The sequence below is a fragment of the Lagenorhynchus albirostris genome, chromosome 7, assembly GCF_949774975.1.
Source record: "Lagenorhynchus albirostris chromosome 7, mLagAlb1.1, whole genome shotgun sequence".
NCBI lineage: Eukaryota > Metazoa > Chordata > Mammalia > Artiodactyla > Delphinidae > Lagenorhynchus > Lagenorhynchus albirostris.
Window position 1 is genome coordinate 56,967,830 of NC_083101.1, and position 20,722 is coordinate 56,988,551.

At 38.2% G+C, this 20,722-nt stretch overlaps 1 protein-coding gene across 5 annotated transcripts in view; it reads left to right on the plus strand.

Annotated features, from left to right (window-relative positions):
* KDM4C (lysine demethylase 4C) overlaps positions 1-20,722 on the plus strand; it is a 400,008-nt gene that overhangs the window by 72,119 nt on the left and 307,167 nt on the right. For all 5 annotated transcript variants that reach the window (XR_009541598.1, XR_009541599.1, XM_060155068.1 and 2 more), the window contains exon 5: positions 8,058-8,251. Coding sequence is in view for 3 of the 5 variants with exons in the window: in XM_060155068.1 (XP_060011051.1) it covers positions 8,058-8,251 (194 nt within the window). In the remaining 2 variants the exon portion in view is untranslated. The remainder of the gene's footprint in view (positions 1-8,057; positions 8,252-20,722) is intronic.

Here is a 20,722-nt window from a genome sequence, read left to right on the forward strand (position 1 = left end):
TTGACCTTATTAAAAGTAGTATCACTTTATGTAGTCTTCGGAGACTATACAAAACACTAGGTTTTCTGAGTTTATCCATATTATTGTGTGAGCTATTGTTCAGTCATTTCCATTGCTGTATAACATTCCATTATGTGCATATACATTTTATTTTTTATTATCCTGTCAGGGGATATTTTCTCTTTAAAATGAATATTGCTGCTATGAACACATTCCTGTATATGATTTTTGGTGCACTGTATACAAGTTCTCTGAAGTACTTATGTAAGAATGGAAGTGCTGCCTCCCTGAGTGTTCAACTTTGTCAGATACTGTTACCTTGTTTCTCAAAGACTTTGTACCAATTTACCCTCCCCCAGCACTATATAATCATTTTTAAGACAGGTTTACTGAGGTATAATTTACATACCACAAAATTCACTGATGTTAACGTATAATTCAATGATTTTTGTGTAACCATCACCACCAACCAGTCTTAGAACACTTCTCTCACCACCAAAAGTTTCCTTATTGCTGACATATATCCTCTTCAGCACTTAATACCGTTCATCTTATTACTTATTGTCAGTCTTGTGGCTTTAAAATATCTAGTGTGTGAATTTCTCTGACTACAAATGACGTAGAATAGCTTCTCATATCTTTTTTTTTAATTTTTAAATTTATTTTATTTTATTATTTTATTTTTGGCTGTGTTGGGTCTCCAATGCTGTGTGCGGGCTTTCTCTAGTTGTGGTGAGCCAGGGCTACTCTTCATTGCAGCGTGCGGGCTTCTCATTGTCATGACTTCTCTTGTTGCAGAGCATGGGCTCTAGGTGCACAGGCTTCAGTAGTTGTGGCACATGGGCTCAGTAGTTGTGGCTTGCGGGCTCTAGAGCTCAGGCTCAGTAGTTGTGGCACATGGGCTTAGTTGCTCCGCGGCATGTGGGATCTTCTCAGGCCAGGGCTCGAACCCGTGTCCCTTGCATTGGCAGGGAGATTCTTAACCACTGTGCCACCAGGGAAGCCCCAGCTTTTCATATCTTTGTTGGCCATTTGTGATTTCTCTTTTTTCCTCTGCCTATTTTTCTATTAGATTGTTTGACTTTTCCTTATTATTTGGAATTTTTTATGTTTTCTGGATACCCAAACTACACCATGTTGTTGAATTACATTTGTTGAATTATTTGCTTCAATAGTGGCTTGTTCTTTCCAAAACTTTTTTATTTCTTCTATTTTCAGTGTCTTTGTGTGTGTGTGATAACAGGTCAGTTTTAATTCTAGCACCTGAAGCTATGCAAGTGTACAACTTATCAGCTTCATGGGACTGTTGTACACATTATGTAAAGTGACAACTGTGCAATACCACTTAGCATCTCAGAATCAGGAATATAATTTTGAATTATTTAAACACAGTCCATGGAGTTAAAAACAAAATCAGAAGCCATCTACAGTTATATAATTGTCAATTAAATGCTATACACCTAATACTCGATATAATAGTCAATATCTAGCAGGGAATGTTGAAAGCGATTTTAGATTTTCATCCTATCGTACTCTGTTGGGAATGTTTCTTGAGTAGGTATGTGACTTGCCAAAGATGGGACAACCAAGACCAGAACAAGTAAAGTTCTACCATGGTTTCTGTAGTGTTCACTTTTTTTCTTTGTCAGTTTTAAAAGTGAACAGCGAGAATTAAATACTTGACTTTACATATATACAGGTATGTTGTAAAAATATGTTTGTTTACAAGCATGTAAAAATACTTGGTAACTAGTTTGATAAGAAAATAATGTGCAAAGGTATATAGCAAAAACATGAATCATCTGTGACCCTGCAAAATCAATTCCATATTTTATATTACATCAAACAAAAACAGTTTTAGTTTTAAAAGGAAGATGGACAGAAATTATTATTTTTACACAGAACATGGCTGTGAAAAGAGTTAAATTAGAAAGACTAAGAATATTGGAATGCCAGAATGAGCCCAAATATTTGTCCACATAGAATATTATTGTCTTCAAGAGTAGGAGTAATAATGAAGGCTTTATAAGCAGTTTTTAATCAATAAATGTAATTGGCATTTTGATGTTTTGGTAACTGTAAAACAAAAGCTGTAGCATCACTAAAGGTCTGAGAAGTCTGTTTTGTAGCTTCAACTCAGTGTATTTAAGGTTAACTAAAGTTGACATCAAAATTTTTAGAGATGGACTTATTTACAGTGTCTTTTAATGAACAGATTTTAATTTTAATGTAATTGGTTTCATCAGTCTTCTCTTTTAGTGACTTTATTTATCAATAATTTTGTATTTTTCTCTCTCCTGGGACTCTGAATACATGAACCTTAGACATTCTGTCCCACGTATGCATAACTTTACCTTTCAGATATTACTTCTCATCTTTCTGTACTGCACTGTGTGTTCATGTCTTAAATTTTATACTTCTCTTGTTTAATCCTTTCAATGAGTTTAAGTTTAATAATGATATCTTTCTCTTTTTTTTGCGGTACGCGGGCCTCTCACTGTTGTGGCGTCTCCTGTTGCGGAGCACAGGCTCCGGACGCGCAGGCTCAGCGGCCATGGCTCACGGGCCCAGCCGCTCCGCGGCATCTGGGCTCTTCCCGGACCGGGGCACGAACCCATGTCCCCTGCATTGGCAGGCGGACTCTCAACCAGTGCGCCACCAGAGAAGTCCGATATCTTTCATTTCTAGAAGTCCACCTCTCCCCCCAAATCTGACTGGTCATTCCAAATAGTTTATTTTACTTTCTTGTCTTTGTGATTCCATTTTTTATTTCTTTAAACATTTCACATTCTTTAGTGTCTGAAAATTCTGGTATCAACAGTCCTTGGGGTGGTGCAGGGTCAGTTGTTTTTGCTAGCTTTCTGCAGTGAGGTCTTGACTCCCTGTATGCGTAGTGATCTTTGGTTGTATTCTTTGGCTTGATCTTAATTTGTGGAGAATTTACAGGTTTAAGTGAAGGATGCTTTTCTCCCAAGAGGATTGGAGTTGCTTTTGCCTGGAACCAGGGATACCATTAACCTCAAAGCCTCATTGGTCCAGAATCAAGGCAGGAGTCCCAAGCTCTCTGCAATCTTTTATTTGACTGGGCATTTCCCCCCTTTTCTTCTCTGCCCTCCTTCTTGTCGTACTCATATTTACCTTTTTAAGGTGAACAGTCTTTTTATATGGTACTTTCTGTTGCAGATTTTTTTTTTGTTACTTCAGAATTTGCTCTACATTGGTTATTGTCTAGACTTTCAGAAAGAAAAGAAAGCATTGCTGTAAAATTGTAGGTATTTTGGTGTGTAAAAATGCAAAAAGGAAAAGAGGTTTGTTTTAAAAGTAGAAAGTTTAGAGAATGTGATATTTTCATGGAAAGGAAGAAACAAAAGGAGCTATCACATCACACATTGTAATTAACTTTAAAGCAAATTGAATTTCACATGGGTCTAATTTTATTCTTACTGTGTAAAGATCCTAACGAAATCCTCTATTTTAAAATGTGACCAGAGCTTTCGTTTTAGTTATTGAAAGGTGCAATTTTCACACATTACTGTGCAAAATGGATTGAATTTTGAAGTCTTTAAAACTAACCAAGTTTTATTTTTCTTTCTTCATTTGCATTACCTTTGAAACTTCAAGGGCTTGTTACAGGCATATGAATTGGTGGCAGTAATTTACATTAGCCTAGCTTTAAAGTAAGTGGAAATTGGGTGGATGGTCTTTTGTTTGGATCACAGTACACAGTAGGTGTTGGCTGGACTGCATTAAGGGTCATAGAAAGTGATGATTAGAGCCAAATGAGGAAAGCATAATCTTTTAAAAAATACTAAATAAAAGTACCTGAAAACTTTAGTTAGAATCTTTAATAATTTCTTTTAGTGTTTTCTCAGCGTTTTACAGTACCTAGGAGGTGAATCTTCTTTTTTTAATAATTGGATTTTCTAATGAAATGATGTTTTTCCCCATAAATTTATAGATTTCAGAAATTATTGCTGGTCACTTTGAGTCCAGCTTAGAGCTGGGCGTGTGGCAGTGAAGCTGTAGAGAGATGGAGGCTCAGAGCATTGTTTGGAAAGAGCCCCGTGGGGATAACGGTGAAGGTGCTGAGGATGATGGCAGGAGTCGGGGCAGGGCCGGTGGGCAGGGGAGGAGAAACATGTGGGCTGGATATTGACATTGTTGAGGAAAGATACTAATGTCTTACGTAAACAAGGTCCCGTGGTCAAATCACATCTGGGAAAAGTGGAGTTAAGCAAAGTGAAACAGGCTTCCTTATAGCATGGCCTCTCAGAACCTTCGGAGTGCCTGTTGGCACTGTAACTTTGTAAGAGGAGGAGAAAAGGATGCCAGAGTTTTTTGACCACAGCCTCTTGTAGAAGTAGTGTTCCTCAGAAGGTTATTTTGGGAAGAATTGGTTTGCTATGATTTTTGCGTTATTTCTCTGTATCAGGTGGGAACGACTCCTTCCTGGTAAGTTTTCTAATGTGGCATGTTGCTGCCCTGTCCTCCTTCAGTGTCGCAGTGACTGAGTGCCTTCACTCAAGAGGGAATCCCGGATGCTCATAGTCCCGGGAAGAAGGTGCTCCTGGCCTGGATGTGGCCTGTGTTCAGGGCCCCAGGCCCAGAGCTCAAGGGCGTGAGCTCAAACTTGGCACAGTCTTTCTGCATAGGTTTATAGATGCATCGTTCATGCTGATGCCAGTTTGGGGGTGCTTACTTCCTCTGTGAAGTCCGAAGTCCAAAGCCTGGTCTTCAAGCAGCTCCTGAGTGATGAAAATTTAGGAGTTCTTTCAAATTGCCATCTGATTCTTGATAGGCTGATGATACAGAGATTGAAAGGAAAGATCCTTGATAAACTTCTCTTTTACACATATGTGTACAAATTATGGTCCAATGGTGAATTATTTCAGAAAACCAGGCAGATACAGGGTAAATAGACAAACAGGGCAGGGCAGGCTTAGAATGCACTGGGTTATTGGGATGAAGGGAGGGGTGGGACCAGGGAGGAAACGTCTGCCCAGTGGAGGTCAGGTGAGTTCCAGATATTGCAGATAAGCAACTGCTGGACATTGTGTAGAAGAGCTTTATATGAAGGGATGGGATCTGGGAAGAGGCATTTGTCTATGAACTTGGGCTGGTGTGCAGACTTTTCTGCAGAGACTTGACAGCTTTAAGCTTTGAATGGTTTGGCACATTTCGACCTGTCATTTTGGGGCTTGTTTGTAGCTGGGGTCTTTCTGGAGGCTACTTTTACACTAAATTCTATCACCAACTCCCAAGTGAAGCAGCTTTTCTTATAGGCTTTGCCAGTGTTTGTGTAGGGCGGCTGTATGCCTGGGTGGGAAGAAGGTAGCAGTTTTATATGTTTGCCTGTCCTAAATTTTAGTTCCTTGGATCTTTGTTGATAATTGATGCTGAGAGAAAAGGATGATATGCTGTATTTAACATGGTCAGAACTGGAAGCGTAGAGTTTATAAGTGAAAGCCTAGAGTCAGGTAGATTTAGGTTTATCTTTGCCTCCCACTCTTCTAGGAGCACTGGTTTTTTTTCCATTTGTTCATTTGGGTATAATGTTACCTGTGTTACAGAATTGTCTTGAATAGATGTAGTGTATATGTATGTGTAGAGTAGTGAGGTAGACTGTGGTGTCACACTTCTCCTAAATGACAAATGAGGTGTACTCCTTGTCTGAATCTCTGAAGGAGACCTGGTGCTCTTCAGAGTTTGAGTAGAACCTGTCCTTGGAGGCAGCTAGCCAGTTCAATCAATAGTAGAGAGCAGAAACTGGAGAAGGAATTTGGAAATAGTAAGATTTATTCTCAGCCTCTGTTATACCAGTTATTCTTAATATTTTAATAACCTCTTTTATTAAAATTATATGACTTTTTATTTTAGCAAAAGAAATTAAGCTTAAACATCATGGCAATCTTGGCCTTGCCCAAAAGAAACTGCTGCAGACATATGATTTGCCTATTAATGGGGAGAATTTCAATAGTAAGTTTCATAGGACTTTATTATCACTTACCATGTCTTTGGCTTTTGTTTTGGTAGAGGCTTTCCAGTAAGATTTACTAGAGAATAGTGGAGACGTTTATTTAATCAGTTCTAAGCCATAGTAAATTTTATTTTTCCAAAGGTTTTATGTCCTTCAGCCTATTCAGTACTCTGAACAGCTCTGGGAGGGTACTGTAGCCCTCAGGCTTTCACGAAGAAAGACTAGAAGCTCAGAAAATCTTGGTGATTTTTGCCCTGGGCAGTGGCAGAGCCGGAGCCATAATCTGGGTCTTTTTGCCATCACTCATTCTTCTCTTCCCTCATCCCTTTAGACCCACAGGTCTAGGCATGTCAAGGGATTCAGCCTCAGTTATTTCTGAAAGATAGTATCAGTCAGAAACAAAGATAAGACTTCTCCAAATGCAGGAATTTCAGAGGGATGGTTTGTTCCTAAATTTGCAAGCTCATTCAGTTTAAAAATGATTCCTATAATATGGTACTCATTTATTACTTCATATTCATTGCCTTAGAAATGACTTTTAAATAGGACTGTATTATTAGAGTGATTGGACTGAAGTCTGATTGGACTAGAGTTAAGAGATTGTATCACTATAAATAGAGTGAGATAAAATATTTTACATGATTTGATTGAACTTTTATGAGGTCTTGTAAGTTGGAACCTAGGATCTTCTCTAAAAGGATACTTACTTTGAACAATTTCCAAGTAGCAAACTTCCTACTGTGGGGTTTAAGTTGTAGATAGAGTGGCTACCTTGGGGAATTTGGGAATTAAATTATTTCCCAGGCACTTTCAATTATATTACCTGAGGCAGAACTTCATTAACTGCCCCATCAACAATTTTCCTGACCCAAAAGCTCAAGGAAGTAAGATCACGACACTGATTATATTGTCATCTAAAGACCAGAATGAAAACAGAACAGCCCTGAAAGTTTTTAGTGCATAAGGGAACTATTAGACATGGTTGTCTGGGAGGCTGTTGGCATAGTTATTGGAGAAGGCCTTTTGGGTATACATAAATAAATTTAATGTCCCTCTTTAATAGCACCATGAAGAGGTTGAACTAGTTTTAAAGACATTGCCATTTACTCATGATTGCATAAAAATGGACCTAATCTCTGATATTTAGAATTTGATTATTAGAAAAGCATATGGGAAAAATACATAGTTGGTAAAAATGGTAAGCAGCTGTGAATTACACTGAATTAATAAGAGATTGGTAAGTTTTAATAAAACTGGAATCTTTTCCTGCCACTTTAACTTTTACATCAGTGACTCAAACTTTTCTGTCTCTTTCTATCACCAGTCATGTTGGGTTACTGTTATAAAACTACACTATTCCAGAAATTTTGCCAGAGTTTGGATAAGTATTTTTAGCAGTTATTCTTTGTTTAAAATTTCCCATCAACATAAGAGGCTAATATTTAGTTGAAGAAGCAGTAAAAGCATAATGATCTGTGGCTTAGAATAGTGCTAAGAATTTTCCCAATAATTAGAGTTGAATTTTCAGGAAATGATGTATCACATGCCAAAACTGAAATGGGTGGGGATGAGAGAGGGATGACAGAAGATATATTTTGTTAGTGGTATCTTGAGATGATGTCTGATGTTAATATGACTTCTTAAGTAATGTACAAATAAACAAGCAAGCTAAAAACCAGGAAACCCCCAAAACTAAATGGTGTGCCAATGATGGAAAGCATGCTCCAGATCACATGCTTTGAATCAATGATTTTTCTTACTAACAGCAATTGGGGAGTGGGGCCTTAATTCTCTGTCGTTTGGTACAATTTTATACTAATGTTTATATAGAGCCACATTATGTTGGTAGTAATCTTGGATGATTAATCATGGATCTGTATAAATGTGTGTGTGTGTGTGTGTGTGTGTGTGTGTGTGTGTGCACGTGCGTGCCTTGGATAATTGTTGCTTTATTTTTTATTTCTAAGTGAATTAAAATACACAGTGTAATACTTTTGGCAGATGATGTTTTGAGCAGTAAATGTTATCTTTATGAGTTTATTAATGTTTGCTTTTATTTTCCTCTCTCCTCTGATTCTAGGGTGTGGATGAATGGAACATAGCTCACCTAAACACAGTCTTGGATGTGGTTGAGGAAGAGTGCGGTATTTCTATTGAGGGTGTAAATACTCCTTATCTCTATTTTGGCATGTGGAAAACCACATTTGCGTGGCACACCGAGGATATGGACCTCTACAGCATTAATTATCTCCACTTTGGAGAGCCCAAGTCTTGGTAAGTTACATGTTTAATATTCATTTGCTTTGGAGTTTTGAAATTTGGGCAATATGAACCCATTGAAGATGAATTTTTTCCCTTTATCTGGTGGATTCAGATTTATATGAGCTGTAAGAAAGTTTTTTTTGACTGTAACAATTAATTATTACAGAGTCTTCCACTCTGCCTAGGGTTTTGCTCAAAACCATAAAGCTGATGGTGACTTGTATATCTAAAATTGCCTGTAGACCCCTTTTGTGGGCCATGAATTGATAGGTATTTAGTCTCAAAGAATTTGTTTGGGACTTCCCTGGTGGCGCAGTGGTTAAGAATCCGCCTGCCAGTGCAGGGGACACGGGTTCGAGCCCTGGTCCGGGAAGATCCCCCATGCCACGGAGCAACTAAGCCCGTGTGCCACAACTACTGAGCCTGCGTTCTAGAGCCCATGAGCCACAACTACTGAGCCTGTGCTCTGGAGCCTGCGAGCCACAACTACTGAAGCCCATGCACTGCAAGGAAGAGTAGCCCCTGCTCACCGCAACTAGGGAAGAAAGCCCGTGTGCAGCAATGAAGACCCAATGCAGCCAAAAATAAATAATAAATAAAATAAATAAATAAATAAATAAATAAAGAATTTGTTTGGCATCTTTACTTCTCTGAGATTTGCTGGAAAGTATGCGGGCAGCAGTTAGGAGTGAAAATTGACTTCCTGGATGTAGAGTATCAAGTAATCCTAATGATTTTCTGGTCTAGTCCCCTCTGAATAAATGACAAGTTCCATTTAGTATGTGGTGGCTAGAGGGAGAGGAGGGATGAATCAGGAGGCCTTTTATTGCTCTTTGTATGATGGATGTGGGGAAAAGAATAAGTTAATGTGAATATGTGTTCTTAACTTGGAATTTCCTGTGTTTGTGAGCCTCTTTCCTCATCTTTCTGAGCAACGATTTTAAGATTTATTGCTCTGTAGAATGCATCATATGTAATGCATCAAATAATTACACATTTGTAATTATTAGTCTGTCAATCACCCTGGAGTCCTTTGTGGTCAGCCAGTTTCACGTTTGAACTTGTTTTTGTGGGTTTTAGTCTTAAGAGAGTTTCAATATCAGTTGTATTTTGTAAAGTACACATACATGCAGAATAATTCAGAGACAGAAGCTTATGAAGTATCTACTTGACAAGCCAGGGAATACAATGTTTCTGCTGGTATTCTGCTGGGACAGGATGGGATGCTCTTCAGGTGCTTATGTTAGCCCGGTAGATTTCTTGCCTCCAGTTTAAAGATAATGGCCTCTTTTCAAGTTCTCCTGCCGATCAGGTGTTGAGTACAGTGTATAATTTCTATCCCCATCTTGCCATTAGTTGCCCTTGAGGTTTTGTCATTTGGCAAAGTGTGAAGTTGTAAGCTTTCTCCAGCAAATTCAAATATAGCAAAAGTTCATAATGATCAAAAATGACATTTAATCAGCAGGAAAGCTTTAGGAGCAAGGGCAAAGCTCTTAGGACATAGAAGAGAAATCCAGGTATTTTCTGGTTTGCTGTGGAGTTTTAGGATCTGAAAAAAGTTAGTGAGAAGCTGTGTAACTTATTTTTAACAGTGTTTTACTTACACATTTTGTTTGAGAAATTCTAAGCATTCTGCTCTCTTAATGGAATAAATAAAATGTAAACATTTTTAATAGGTGGTCTAGGACCTAGAGAGGCTTTGGTGACAGAATGGGGTAAAGAAATAATTCCTTACAAGGTGTTTGTCGAGGACCAGCTGTGAGCACAAACTTTAGAACCTGTGAGTCTGTCATATTTCTTCAGCACCCACTGTAGCATCTGTTGGAGTGTCATCCTTTAGTACTTTGGGGACTTGGCTTTGAGAGACTCAGAGACATATTTTAAACAATGTGTAGGCTCCTGGGTAGTTTTTTAGCTGCATAGTTATCCCCATGATCTTTCTGATCCTCTGTTTTGTTGTGGATAAAATTATGTGAAATTGGTAGATTCAACATCTTGGTGAAATCTAGTATATAGGCAACTATATACTATACTTCCCTTAAGAAATATGAAAAGTTAGGGAATTCCTCAGCAGTCCAGTGTTTAGGACTCCGTGCTTCCACTCTAGGGGGCATGGGTTGGATCCCCGGTCAGGGAACTAAGATCCTGCAAGACGTGTGGTGCAGCCAAAAAAAAAAAAATCAAAAAAAAAAAAAACAAAAAAAATCTGAAAAGTTAGTGGCAAAACTTTCCTGTAGGTTTGGAGAAATTCATGACAATGCCTAGGACATTAATTTGAGGTTTTAGTATTAGAGGAGTTGACATGAAGTCTCTGCTTTCTTATTAAGAAAGGTGATCCCGCCCCCCTCCACCCGGGACAAGGATTGTCGTGACCTAAAGATTGGTTAGAGGAGAATATTCTGTCTGGGATAAGACTGATTATAGAGTCTTGTGTCTTCGGGAGAGAGCACCACTGTTTATGAGTGAGAATGAGTACGCTGGATTCCAAAGTATTTCTTTCTCTCTGGAATGTATTTATATTTTCTGTATTTAGTTACTCTATTAGTTTTTAAGCATATAGACTCCATTATATGCATTAAGAGTAGATTTATAATATCACTATTATCTTTAACCTTGGCCATTATTTATAATGATAAAAAAATAAAACATAGCAGTGAATTATGACAGTTAATCTACATTCCATTTACTAGGATGACTAGTGTAGGAAAAGAGTGATATAAATGACTCTAAGGAACGATTATATTAGCGCAACATAAATAATTTTGAGGTAAACTTTATTATCATTAAAATTCACTTCAGTCGTCATCATAATATATTTGAAGTAAGGTTTGAAAGGTGGTAGAAGCAATACAAATTCATGTGAACACTGAAACGTGTGTGGCAGACTCAGACTCAAGGGAGCAGCGATCAGGGCTCTAGTCCTTACTCGGCTACCGATGTGTGTGGCTTTGGGCAAAGAACCGTACTTCTGTGACCAGTTTCCTCACTCACAAAATGACAAGACTCATCAGGATGCTCTCCAGTGCTCTAATTCTGTAATGTGTGATCAGAACTATTGGAATATTTTTACCTGATCTACAAAATGAGAGGATGACAAGGTGATGTAATGTTCTGCGTGCGTGTGCGCACATGCCTGCACTGGTTTCCTTTTCTGGTGCCCTCTCCTTGTTCGTTTGTTTGTTTTTCTGCTGCTCCCCAAGGCTTGCAGAATCTTAGTTCCTCGAACCTGTGCTCCCTGCCATGGAAGCGTGGAGTCCTAACCCCTGGACTGCCAGGGAAGTCCCTGGTGTCCTCTCCTTGTTGAGTTACCTTTACTCTTCTCCAGGGGTGCCCTCTCTCATGCTTAATATGTCTGGCCCTGGCAGTGTGTCTTCCTCCTCTCTGGTCTTATAGACTGGCATTTAATTTCAACTTCCTTCTATTCTTCAGTTCTCTCAGGCACCAAGTTCTGGGTACGAGTATTGCAGAGACTGCCTACGATTCTCTCCTTACTTCCATGACTGCACTACTGTCCTCTGCCCGAGTATTCCATAGATTTTTGCCTGAAGGCTTCCTGGACCATGCATTGCCCCACCTTAGACATCTGCCTTTGCACCTTTCAAGGGGTTGTGACCACCCCTGCTGGCCCTTTCCTGTGCCTGCTTTGAAGTTCAGGGCTGTGTTTGCCTTTGAATTATCAGCACTTAACACAGGGCCTGACTATAGGATTGATGCTCTGTAAGTAATTCTCATTTTGAATCAAGGGAGTTTTAAATTGTTTTGGATCAGTCCTTTCAAGGGCAGACAAGAAAATATATAAAATGTTCTATAAAGACTCTTGTCTCAAATGTAACTGTTAAGAGCACCAAGTTTCCAGAGATTTCTGAGTAGCTGCTGGTAGGCCTGGCTCCAGGTAGAAGCCGTGAAACATGCTTTTCTGTGCACAACATGTAGCAGATTTTGCTGAGTTAAGTGCTCATGAACACAGGTTCGTACTGAAGAGACTTTAGAGGAACTAATGATTTATTTAAACATTTCTGGCATGAAGGTTTAAGGAAAAAAGAAAGCTTGAAGTAGGCAGATAGAAAACTGCTTTGGCAGTCAGTGGTAACATATTTATTTTCTGGGAATTAATGTTGACTTTGGAGCCAGAAGACCTGTTTTAAAATCCCAATCTGTCACTTACCAGCTGAATGACTTAGGGCAAATCACTGTACTCCTTTCATCATGAATTTCTTTAACTGCCAAATGGAGGCATGATTTATTCTCTATCTACTTAATAGGATTTCTAGGAGGGTCCAGGGATATACTGTGTATACAAGTGTTTTGTAAAGTGTAAAGAACTATACAAATATTCATAATTACTATTGTCTTAATAACATTATAAAACTAAATAATTTTTTGGTCATAGTAATTACTTAAAGCCTGAACTTGGCATGATGTATTTCTGTATATGATAGAGTGGGAGTTTCAAGGATAAGCAAAATATAATTTTCTTTCCCAAGCATCATGTGGTAGTGGTTAATTGCTGAGGAAATAGAATTTAGATGGTGCCTTGAATCTTTCTTTCTGAGATCATGTCCAAACATAATGAATAAGTTACTTTCAGATTTAGTACTCTGTAGAGAATGAGAAAGGTAAGGTTTAAGAGGACATGTCTTAAGCTATGAAAGGTCTAAAATCAGGAAAGAAGTTTCTCCTGGATGTTTTTTAGAAAAATTAAGGATGGGCCGCAGCATTTTGGACTTGGCTAAATTTTATTCAGTAAGCTGTGCGGTTTTGTTAAATGCAGCAATAAGAAAATGTCAGATTATTCAGTATAATATAAACTTAGTTCCATGCTTTTTCTTCTTTAGATTGATTTGTTTAGTGCTGTGTAATATTTAAGAGCACAGGTTTTTTTTTTGTTTTTTTTTAATCAGGCTAATTAAATCCAGAAATATTTTTATTATTTTTTATTTATTTATTTATTTTTTTTAACATCTTTATTGGGGTATAATTGCTTTACAATGGTGTGTTAGTTTCTGCTTTATAACAAGAGCACAGGTTTTTGCACCAGAGTCTTATGTTTTGAGTTCTGGCATTGCTTTTTTACTTAGTATATCACCCAGGACAATTATTACATAACCCCCATGCCTGCATTTTCTCTCCTAAAATACTCACGTGGTTTGATGCCCACATTGTAAGGTAGTTGTGTGGATTAAATAAAATACAAAGCGTATACCACGCGTATACCACAGCTCCTGGCATTATCGTAAGTGCTCAATGGATGTTAACATTTCATACGTTTACTTAACAAATATATATTGCATGTCTTATGTATAAGACCTTATAGATTCTGTATTAATAAGGATTCTTTGTTCTAAATGACAGAAACCTAATTTAAGCAAAAGAATATTTGGCAGTGTGTATAATTGTGATAAGCTAGAAGCAGGGTTCAAGCCCGAGAGCGGATTCTCGCATTGGGTGTCTGTCTCAGCCGGTCCCTTCTTTTCTCCCCCCCCCCATTCATTCACTCTCTCCCATCTCCCCTACCCCTTCTTGCTGTTTTCCTTTTCCTTTCTTCCTGGGGTAGAGAAGGAGCTCTTTACTTATAAATAAATATTTGATTATTGCTGAATTTTAGAATTCAGGGCTGTCTTTTTAAAAGAACAAATGAATTATATGTCATCGAGTTGACCTGAGCTTGTGTGTTGTACATCTTTTCATTACAGTGTGAGCTCCCAGAAAGGGGGTCCCTCACTGTCTGACTCACTAGCGTGTCTCCAGTGCCTGCAATGGTATCTGGCATGAGCTTGGCACACAGTGGGTACTCAGTAAGTATTTGTTCAATGAATGATCTTACTGAAGGAATTCCTTATTGAGGTTTTTTCCTTTAAACACCCAGAGTGGAATGTTACTTCAGCGATTGGACAGCTTGATACTATTTAATGATACGTTGAATTAACAACATACAGTACTAACTCCTGTTGTTGACATATCTGTTTAGTAAGTTTAGACTCATTAATGTATTCTAATTGGAAATGTTAAGACTGATTGAATAATGGTAAAAGCTGTATCCTTCTGATGGTTTGTATAGAAAAAATACTCTTGGAATTAACAATGGTTTGCTTCTGGTTTTAATTATTCTTCCTAGAGAAATTTGACCTCTAAATAAGCAAAATACCTACTGTGTAGCATAGGGAACTCTACTCAATGTTCTGTAATAACCTATATGGGAGAAGAATCTGAAAAAGAAGAGATATCTGTATACGTATGGCTGAATCACTTTGCTGTGCGCCTGAAACTGGCACAGCCTTGTAAATCAACTATACTCCAACATAAAATAAAAATAAAACAAAGAAAAATAGACTTTTATAAATATTTTTTAATTGAAGTATTAATAAAATTAATTGCATAAGTTATTTTGATCACTTCTAGGCATATCTATGTATATATTTTGAGATAATATTATTTTAAAAGGTTTAAAAAATTGGAACTATACCCCAGAAATATGGTATTAATTTTGTACTCAGCTGCTAGGTGTATCTGTAGGAAGAGAGTGCAGAGATAACAGGAAGCAATATTATCATATCCATGATATGATATCATATCCATGATTATCTGATCATATCTATGATCAGATGGATAATATTTTAGTTAGACCTGAGCCTGACGTGGAGATAAACACAACCACACTGGTGCACACACACATACCTGCAGTCCAAACAGTGAGTCCCGAAGACCCCTGCTCAGCACCGAGTTTTTTAAGGAAAGTCAGTGAGGTCTAGTGTTTGTGATTTTGAAAATAAATCTCACTCATTTCCCTGAAGTGTTGAGTTGTAATGCCTTTTCACTAACTGATTGGCGACTGTGGGTTCTCATACAGGAAATATAAACTTATATTAATTAAGTACTTTTGATACCCCTGATAAGCATAGCAGGGGCTTGTAAATTCCTTCAGGATGCCTATTTCCTTGTTGCTACTCTTTCACTTAAAGCCACCACCATCACCACCTACAAGAAGCCCGGAAAACCCTTTAAATGAAAAGAGATTGCTGAATCAAATCCGTAACTCTTAGGGAAAAATCAGAAGGTTAATGCAAATTTATATACTATGTAGTTCATGGAAAACAAGCATTAGTGCTGTTAGCCTTGCTAATTACTGTGGCAGATATAGCAGTTCACAAATTATGTTGCTTAACTTATCTTCTTCCTCCATATTTCTCTTCCTCCTTTTCAGACTGTTTAATATTGCCTTTTAGATAGCACTTTGTAGAAAATATTTATTACTTAATATTTGTTTTATAAAAATTATTCTTTGACTTGAGCACCTAGGAAAGCAGCTTTTTTTTTTTTTGATTGCACTTCTGCAGGTAGGCTTACAAATGGATTTATAAACGCTACTTCTGTGACCCCAAATGTGTTCATTCTTTGTCAGCTTACTTTTCAAGGTGTAGGTCTTGACTAGGATGGTGAAGTATGTTCTTTACCTTTGGTGACTCCATTTCATTTAGTGTGTATCTTTTATGTGTGCCAGGAACTGTGCTAATCATTTTAAGAAATCATTTCAGGTAATCCAGACAACAGATGTTTCAAGTAGGTGTTTTTTGGCCACATCTGTAAACTAAGGACTCTGAGACTGGCGCTTAGTGAGTCTCGCAGCAGGGATTTTTAACTTTTATTTGTCTGACTCTTCTCATAGATTTAAAGAGAAAAGGAAAGGGTAAAGGTGAAGGAACAGGCAAGAAGAAAGTGTGCCTGTCTTTCTTGTTTATACCATCAACCTTCTTTTAATGAGATTTTCTGCAGAACCAAAAGAGAAACCAGCCTCTTATACTTTGGGACAAAACTATGGCATACAATAGATTTTCAGAAGGATAAAATGTGGCTAGATTCTAATCTTGTTATAATTGATAGCAATTATTTGGATGGGGGAACCATTGGAGTTGAGAGTGGGAGAGACCACTGGTCCAGCTTCGTTTGCTTCAGATTTGTTCTTTAGATATCCCGTGGAAATCTACTTGAAATCAGAAAGAAAACCCCACATTTTAGAAAGAACGAGTTTTACCTTGAGGATTTTGTCTTCCTCTAGGGAATGGGTGATGATTCTTCAATTAGACACTTACTTTCAGTCCCCTCAAATGAGGTTTTGGGAAAAGCAAGTCTGTTCCTGTTGAGAGCTAAGTGCTTTGTCTATCAAACCTATCAGATAAGAACTGCTAGGATGGGGACCAGCCTAACTTCTGAAGGCTATAACACAATCCTTGCTCTTCCAGTGTTTTGGGTCCACTAATTTTTACTTTAATTTTCATGCATTTCCTCATGTTATTTGGAACATTTTTTAATCCATTTAAAAAATAATGTCTGCATTGGATGTCTCTGGATCGAGAATGTTTTGTTGAAATTGTCTTGGCTCCTTGAACTATAAACTCACTATGAATCAGCTTAGCCAAAAGGAAGAATTTAATTGGCTCACATAGCCATGAATGGTCAGAAACGTCTGGAACCCTTGGAAGTTGCCAGGGTGTGTTGGATCCTGGGCCCCACTTCTCTTTGTATGTTGCCTTCATTTTTCTCCCTGGCTCGTATATTTCTCCCTGTATCACTAGAAAGGAAAGCTGCCCCATTTGGGGAGGGACCATGGAATCTCCTGGCTTGGATTCTATGCCAATCTCTTGTTTAAATCACCGAGGCCAAGGGTAGGAAGGTATTAGGATTGTCCTGGCTTGGGTCACAGGCCTGCCTCTGTGGCAGTGAGGGCAGAGGCACGAAGAATGGCAGCCCCCGTTAGAATTACACGTTTGTGTTTGGAGGAGATGGTTCCCCATTAAGAAGGAGAGTGCTATTACCTGAATTATGCTGCACAAAGGGAATAAAACTCGATGTCTCCTACAGATGTAAGGCAAAGAAAATCCCAAATAAATGTTCAAGTATTTGCTTAAAAATTTTAGGAAGGCTGATTCAATTACTTTAACTGGCTCTTAACTTATTTTCTGTAAGATTTGAAAAGATGTCCTGTGGGGATATTTCCCTAAGATGGAATGAATATATATATTTAGAATATTAAAGTTATTAAAATGTATGTTTGTTTAACTTATTAAAAGCATTTTTAGCAATTGATCAGTAACTTTTACCCAAAGTAGAGGCAATTGACAAAAATAAATCTTTACACTGGGCTTGAAACTAAAGAATCTGTAATTTGTTAAGTTTTTTTCTGACTACTTGAACCAAAATTGCTCTCTTTTCTCGTGACTTAAATAGTCACAATATCTAATAGTTTTACCACTTTATTATGTCCTGTTCTGATAGTCGGTTTTACCACTTTTTTATGTCCTGTTCTTTCAGAACTCTTTTTTTTCATTAGTTTGTGTGTTTTGGTCTTGTCTCCACAAGGAGACTTTCTGCTTCTTGAGGGCAGCACCACGGCACCTTTGTTGAGCCAGGCACCACCATAGGCTCATAGGCCTGTTTAATTATTGAAGCAGGATTCTGCTTCTGTTTTTGGGATCTGCTAACTTGTGTATCACATATCTACAGCATCATGCTTTGTTTTAATTTTGTTTTTTTACTTTTTGTATTTTGGCCATGCTGTGCGGCATGCAGGATGGTTCCCCGACCAGGGATTGAACCTGGAGCTCTGCAGTGAAAGTGCCGAATCCTAACCACCAGGCCCCCAGGGGGCTGTGCGGCATGCTTCTTTCAGTCTTTATTGATCTTTTTATAATACTCTTCTTGGTTTCTTGTGGGTAAATATTACAAAATTAGCCAATAAAATAATATAGTCATGTATCTTGTGTGATGCCTTGTATAGAATTGACCTGATGTATAGGAAATTTTAGAAGTTACAAAAACCTGTTAGAAAGTTTTAGACCCTCTACTATATTTTGCTTGTCAGCGATAATAACAGATTTGATAGCTTGCCTAAGAGAAATCCACAGACAATACACTCCAAATTTAATATAGCCAAATGTTGTGTCCACCCCTTCTTCCCTTCCTCCAAATGACTAATTACTTGTGGGGGCTCCATACGTGGTTTCTTTATTTAAGGATTCGTGCACGAAGCTTCTGGAATGTTATTTTATAACATATATTTCTGAGAGGACATAGCATCCAATTGTATGATCTCTGAAATGATCTTCTGACCAGAGACCAAAAAAAGCCCATTTAACAATCTTCCTTGAAAAATGAATATTCTTTGGCAAGGCATTATACATCAACAAGGGCTTGAATTAGATGGGTTGCCGTCATCGTCTTCGCTCTCATAAGTTACCTCTCTCAGCCCACCTGAGTAAATATTAACATCATTTACGGAATGTCAGGTGTTGGCAGAAACATGTGACTATTTACTGTCTCCCCGCCCCCCCCAATTTTATTGAGAAATAATTGGCATACAGCACTGTGTAAGTTTAAAGGATACAGCATGATGGTTTGATTTACATATATTTTGAAATGATGGCCGCAGTAGCTTCAGCTAATATTCATTTTCTCATATAGAGACAATGAAAAGAAAATGAAGAAAAAAAGAAAAAAAATTCGTCTTGTAATAAGAACTCATAGGATTACCTCTCTTTTCTATATATCATACAGCATTGTTGGCTATAGTCATCATGTTGTTCATTGCATCCCTAGTACTTGTTTATCTTATAACTGGAGGTTTGTACCTTTTGACCACGTTCCTCCAGTTCCGCGTTTCCCCACCTTTGGCCTCTGGTAGCCACAAGTCTGATCTCTTTTTCTGTGAATTGGTATCTTTTTTTAAAAAAGAAATCCACATATAAGTGAATACTTATTTTTTTTAAATTTAAGGCTGTATACCTTTTTTGTTTGTTTGTTTTTTGCACGTTGCTTGAGTTGTCTTTGGGTAGCTTGGTTGCTTGGTGTAACGTGCACTTTTGAAAGCCTCTCAATTTTCAAAGAGGTTTCCAACTGTACAGTGGCTGTGTAGGTAGTTTTCCCTTGAAGATTAAACTTCAATCACAGGAAATCTCCTTGAAAATGCTTCAATACTTTGTTGGAGATAATTGTGGTAGAACTCTGTAAGCCAATTGTAGTGGAACTCTTTAAGCTACTTTATCTTATTCATGGATGGTACGATTATCCTTTGAATAAATGATCACTTGGAAAGCATACTGCCCTCCGAAGATTTCTGTATAAGGTAAGTTTGTTTTTCATTGGGAAAATACTGGATTTGAAAATTTTTGATATGGACAAATAGCTTCTTATGGGCATGTTTCTGTTTATTACCAATTTTTGAAGTTACTATATTTTTGATTCTTCTGGAAGTAGCAGTTTGTTTCTGTTTTATTAATGCTTGATCCTGTAAAACATTGCATCTGTGTTCGGTGACTTTTGGTTTTGTTTCTTTCCTGTTTGTTCACTAAATATTTATTGAGCCACCCACCAGTCAGGTACTGGGCTCGGTGCTAGCGATACCATGGTGAATAGGACAGAATGGTCTTCATGAAACTTACAGTTTAGAAATATAGCTTTTAGTACCCCCACCCTCCCCTTTATTTTCTAGCAGTAGCAGAACACTTGTTCTTAGCAAAATTTTATTGGAATCTAAATCTTACATGAATTCAAATCTTACACAGAATATTTATGCATAAACCAGAAAAAAATTTTCTGTGATGGGTCCTCACTTTGGAAAACACTGGCCTGGCACAGAGGTTCTCAAACTTTCCATTTGAAAATTTCTTCAGGAGGGCAATTTATATAAAATTGAAAGTAAAGGCAGAGCTGACCTGGCTGAAATGTGTTTGGTGGGACCCTCTCCCTTACCAACTCCTTCCTTGAGGTATCCTCAGGAAACCCTGGGGACCTGGGGGTGCCACGGAAAACAGAAAATCAGTCATTTGATCATCTAGTACTTGAAAAATCACTATGCTGCTGAATATGTTATCTGTTGAGTATTTTGGAGAGGTCAGTATTAAGACGTAAAGATTTCTTTTATGTTGTTTATGGGTGATATCAACTGATAATTTATAATACCTTTTTTCTTGCTGCAGTTGCCTTACTTATGATTGTCTACAGATGTGGCTGCTAGACTTTTTTTTGTGTGTGTGTGTGTGGTACGCGGGCCTCTCACTGTTGTGGCCTCTCCCATTGTGGAGCACAGGCTCCGGACGCGCAGGCTCAGCAGCCATGGCTCACGGGCCCAGCCGCTCCGCGGCATGTGGGATCTTCCCGGACCGGGGCACGAACCCATGTCCCCTGCATTGGCAGGCGGACTCTCAACCATTGAGCCACCAGGGAAGCCCTAGCCCCCCCCTTTTTTTTTTCCCATCTAATTGCTCTGTCTGGAAATGGGCCACAGGTGGCATAAGTGTGAGGCCAAGCTCTGGCTGAATTCATTTCCTCAGGGGCTTTTTATATGATGTCCCTGTAGGGCCTCAGTTCAAACACTTTGTCTTCCGGGTCATAGTTAGAGACGCCCAACTTCTGTTTTCAGGACTGGTGTTTAAGAGACACCTCCTTACAAATATGTTCTTTGTAATTGTTTGTTGTAGTCTGTGTCACTCA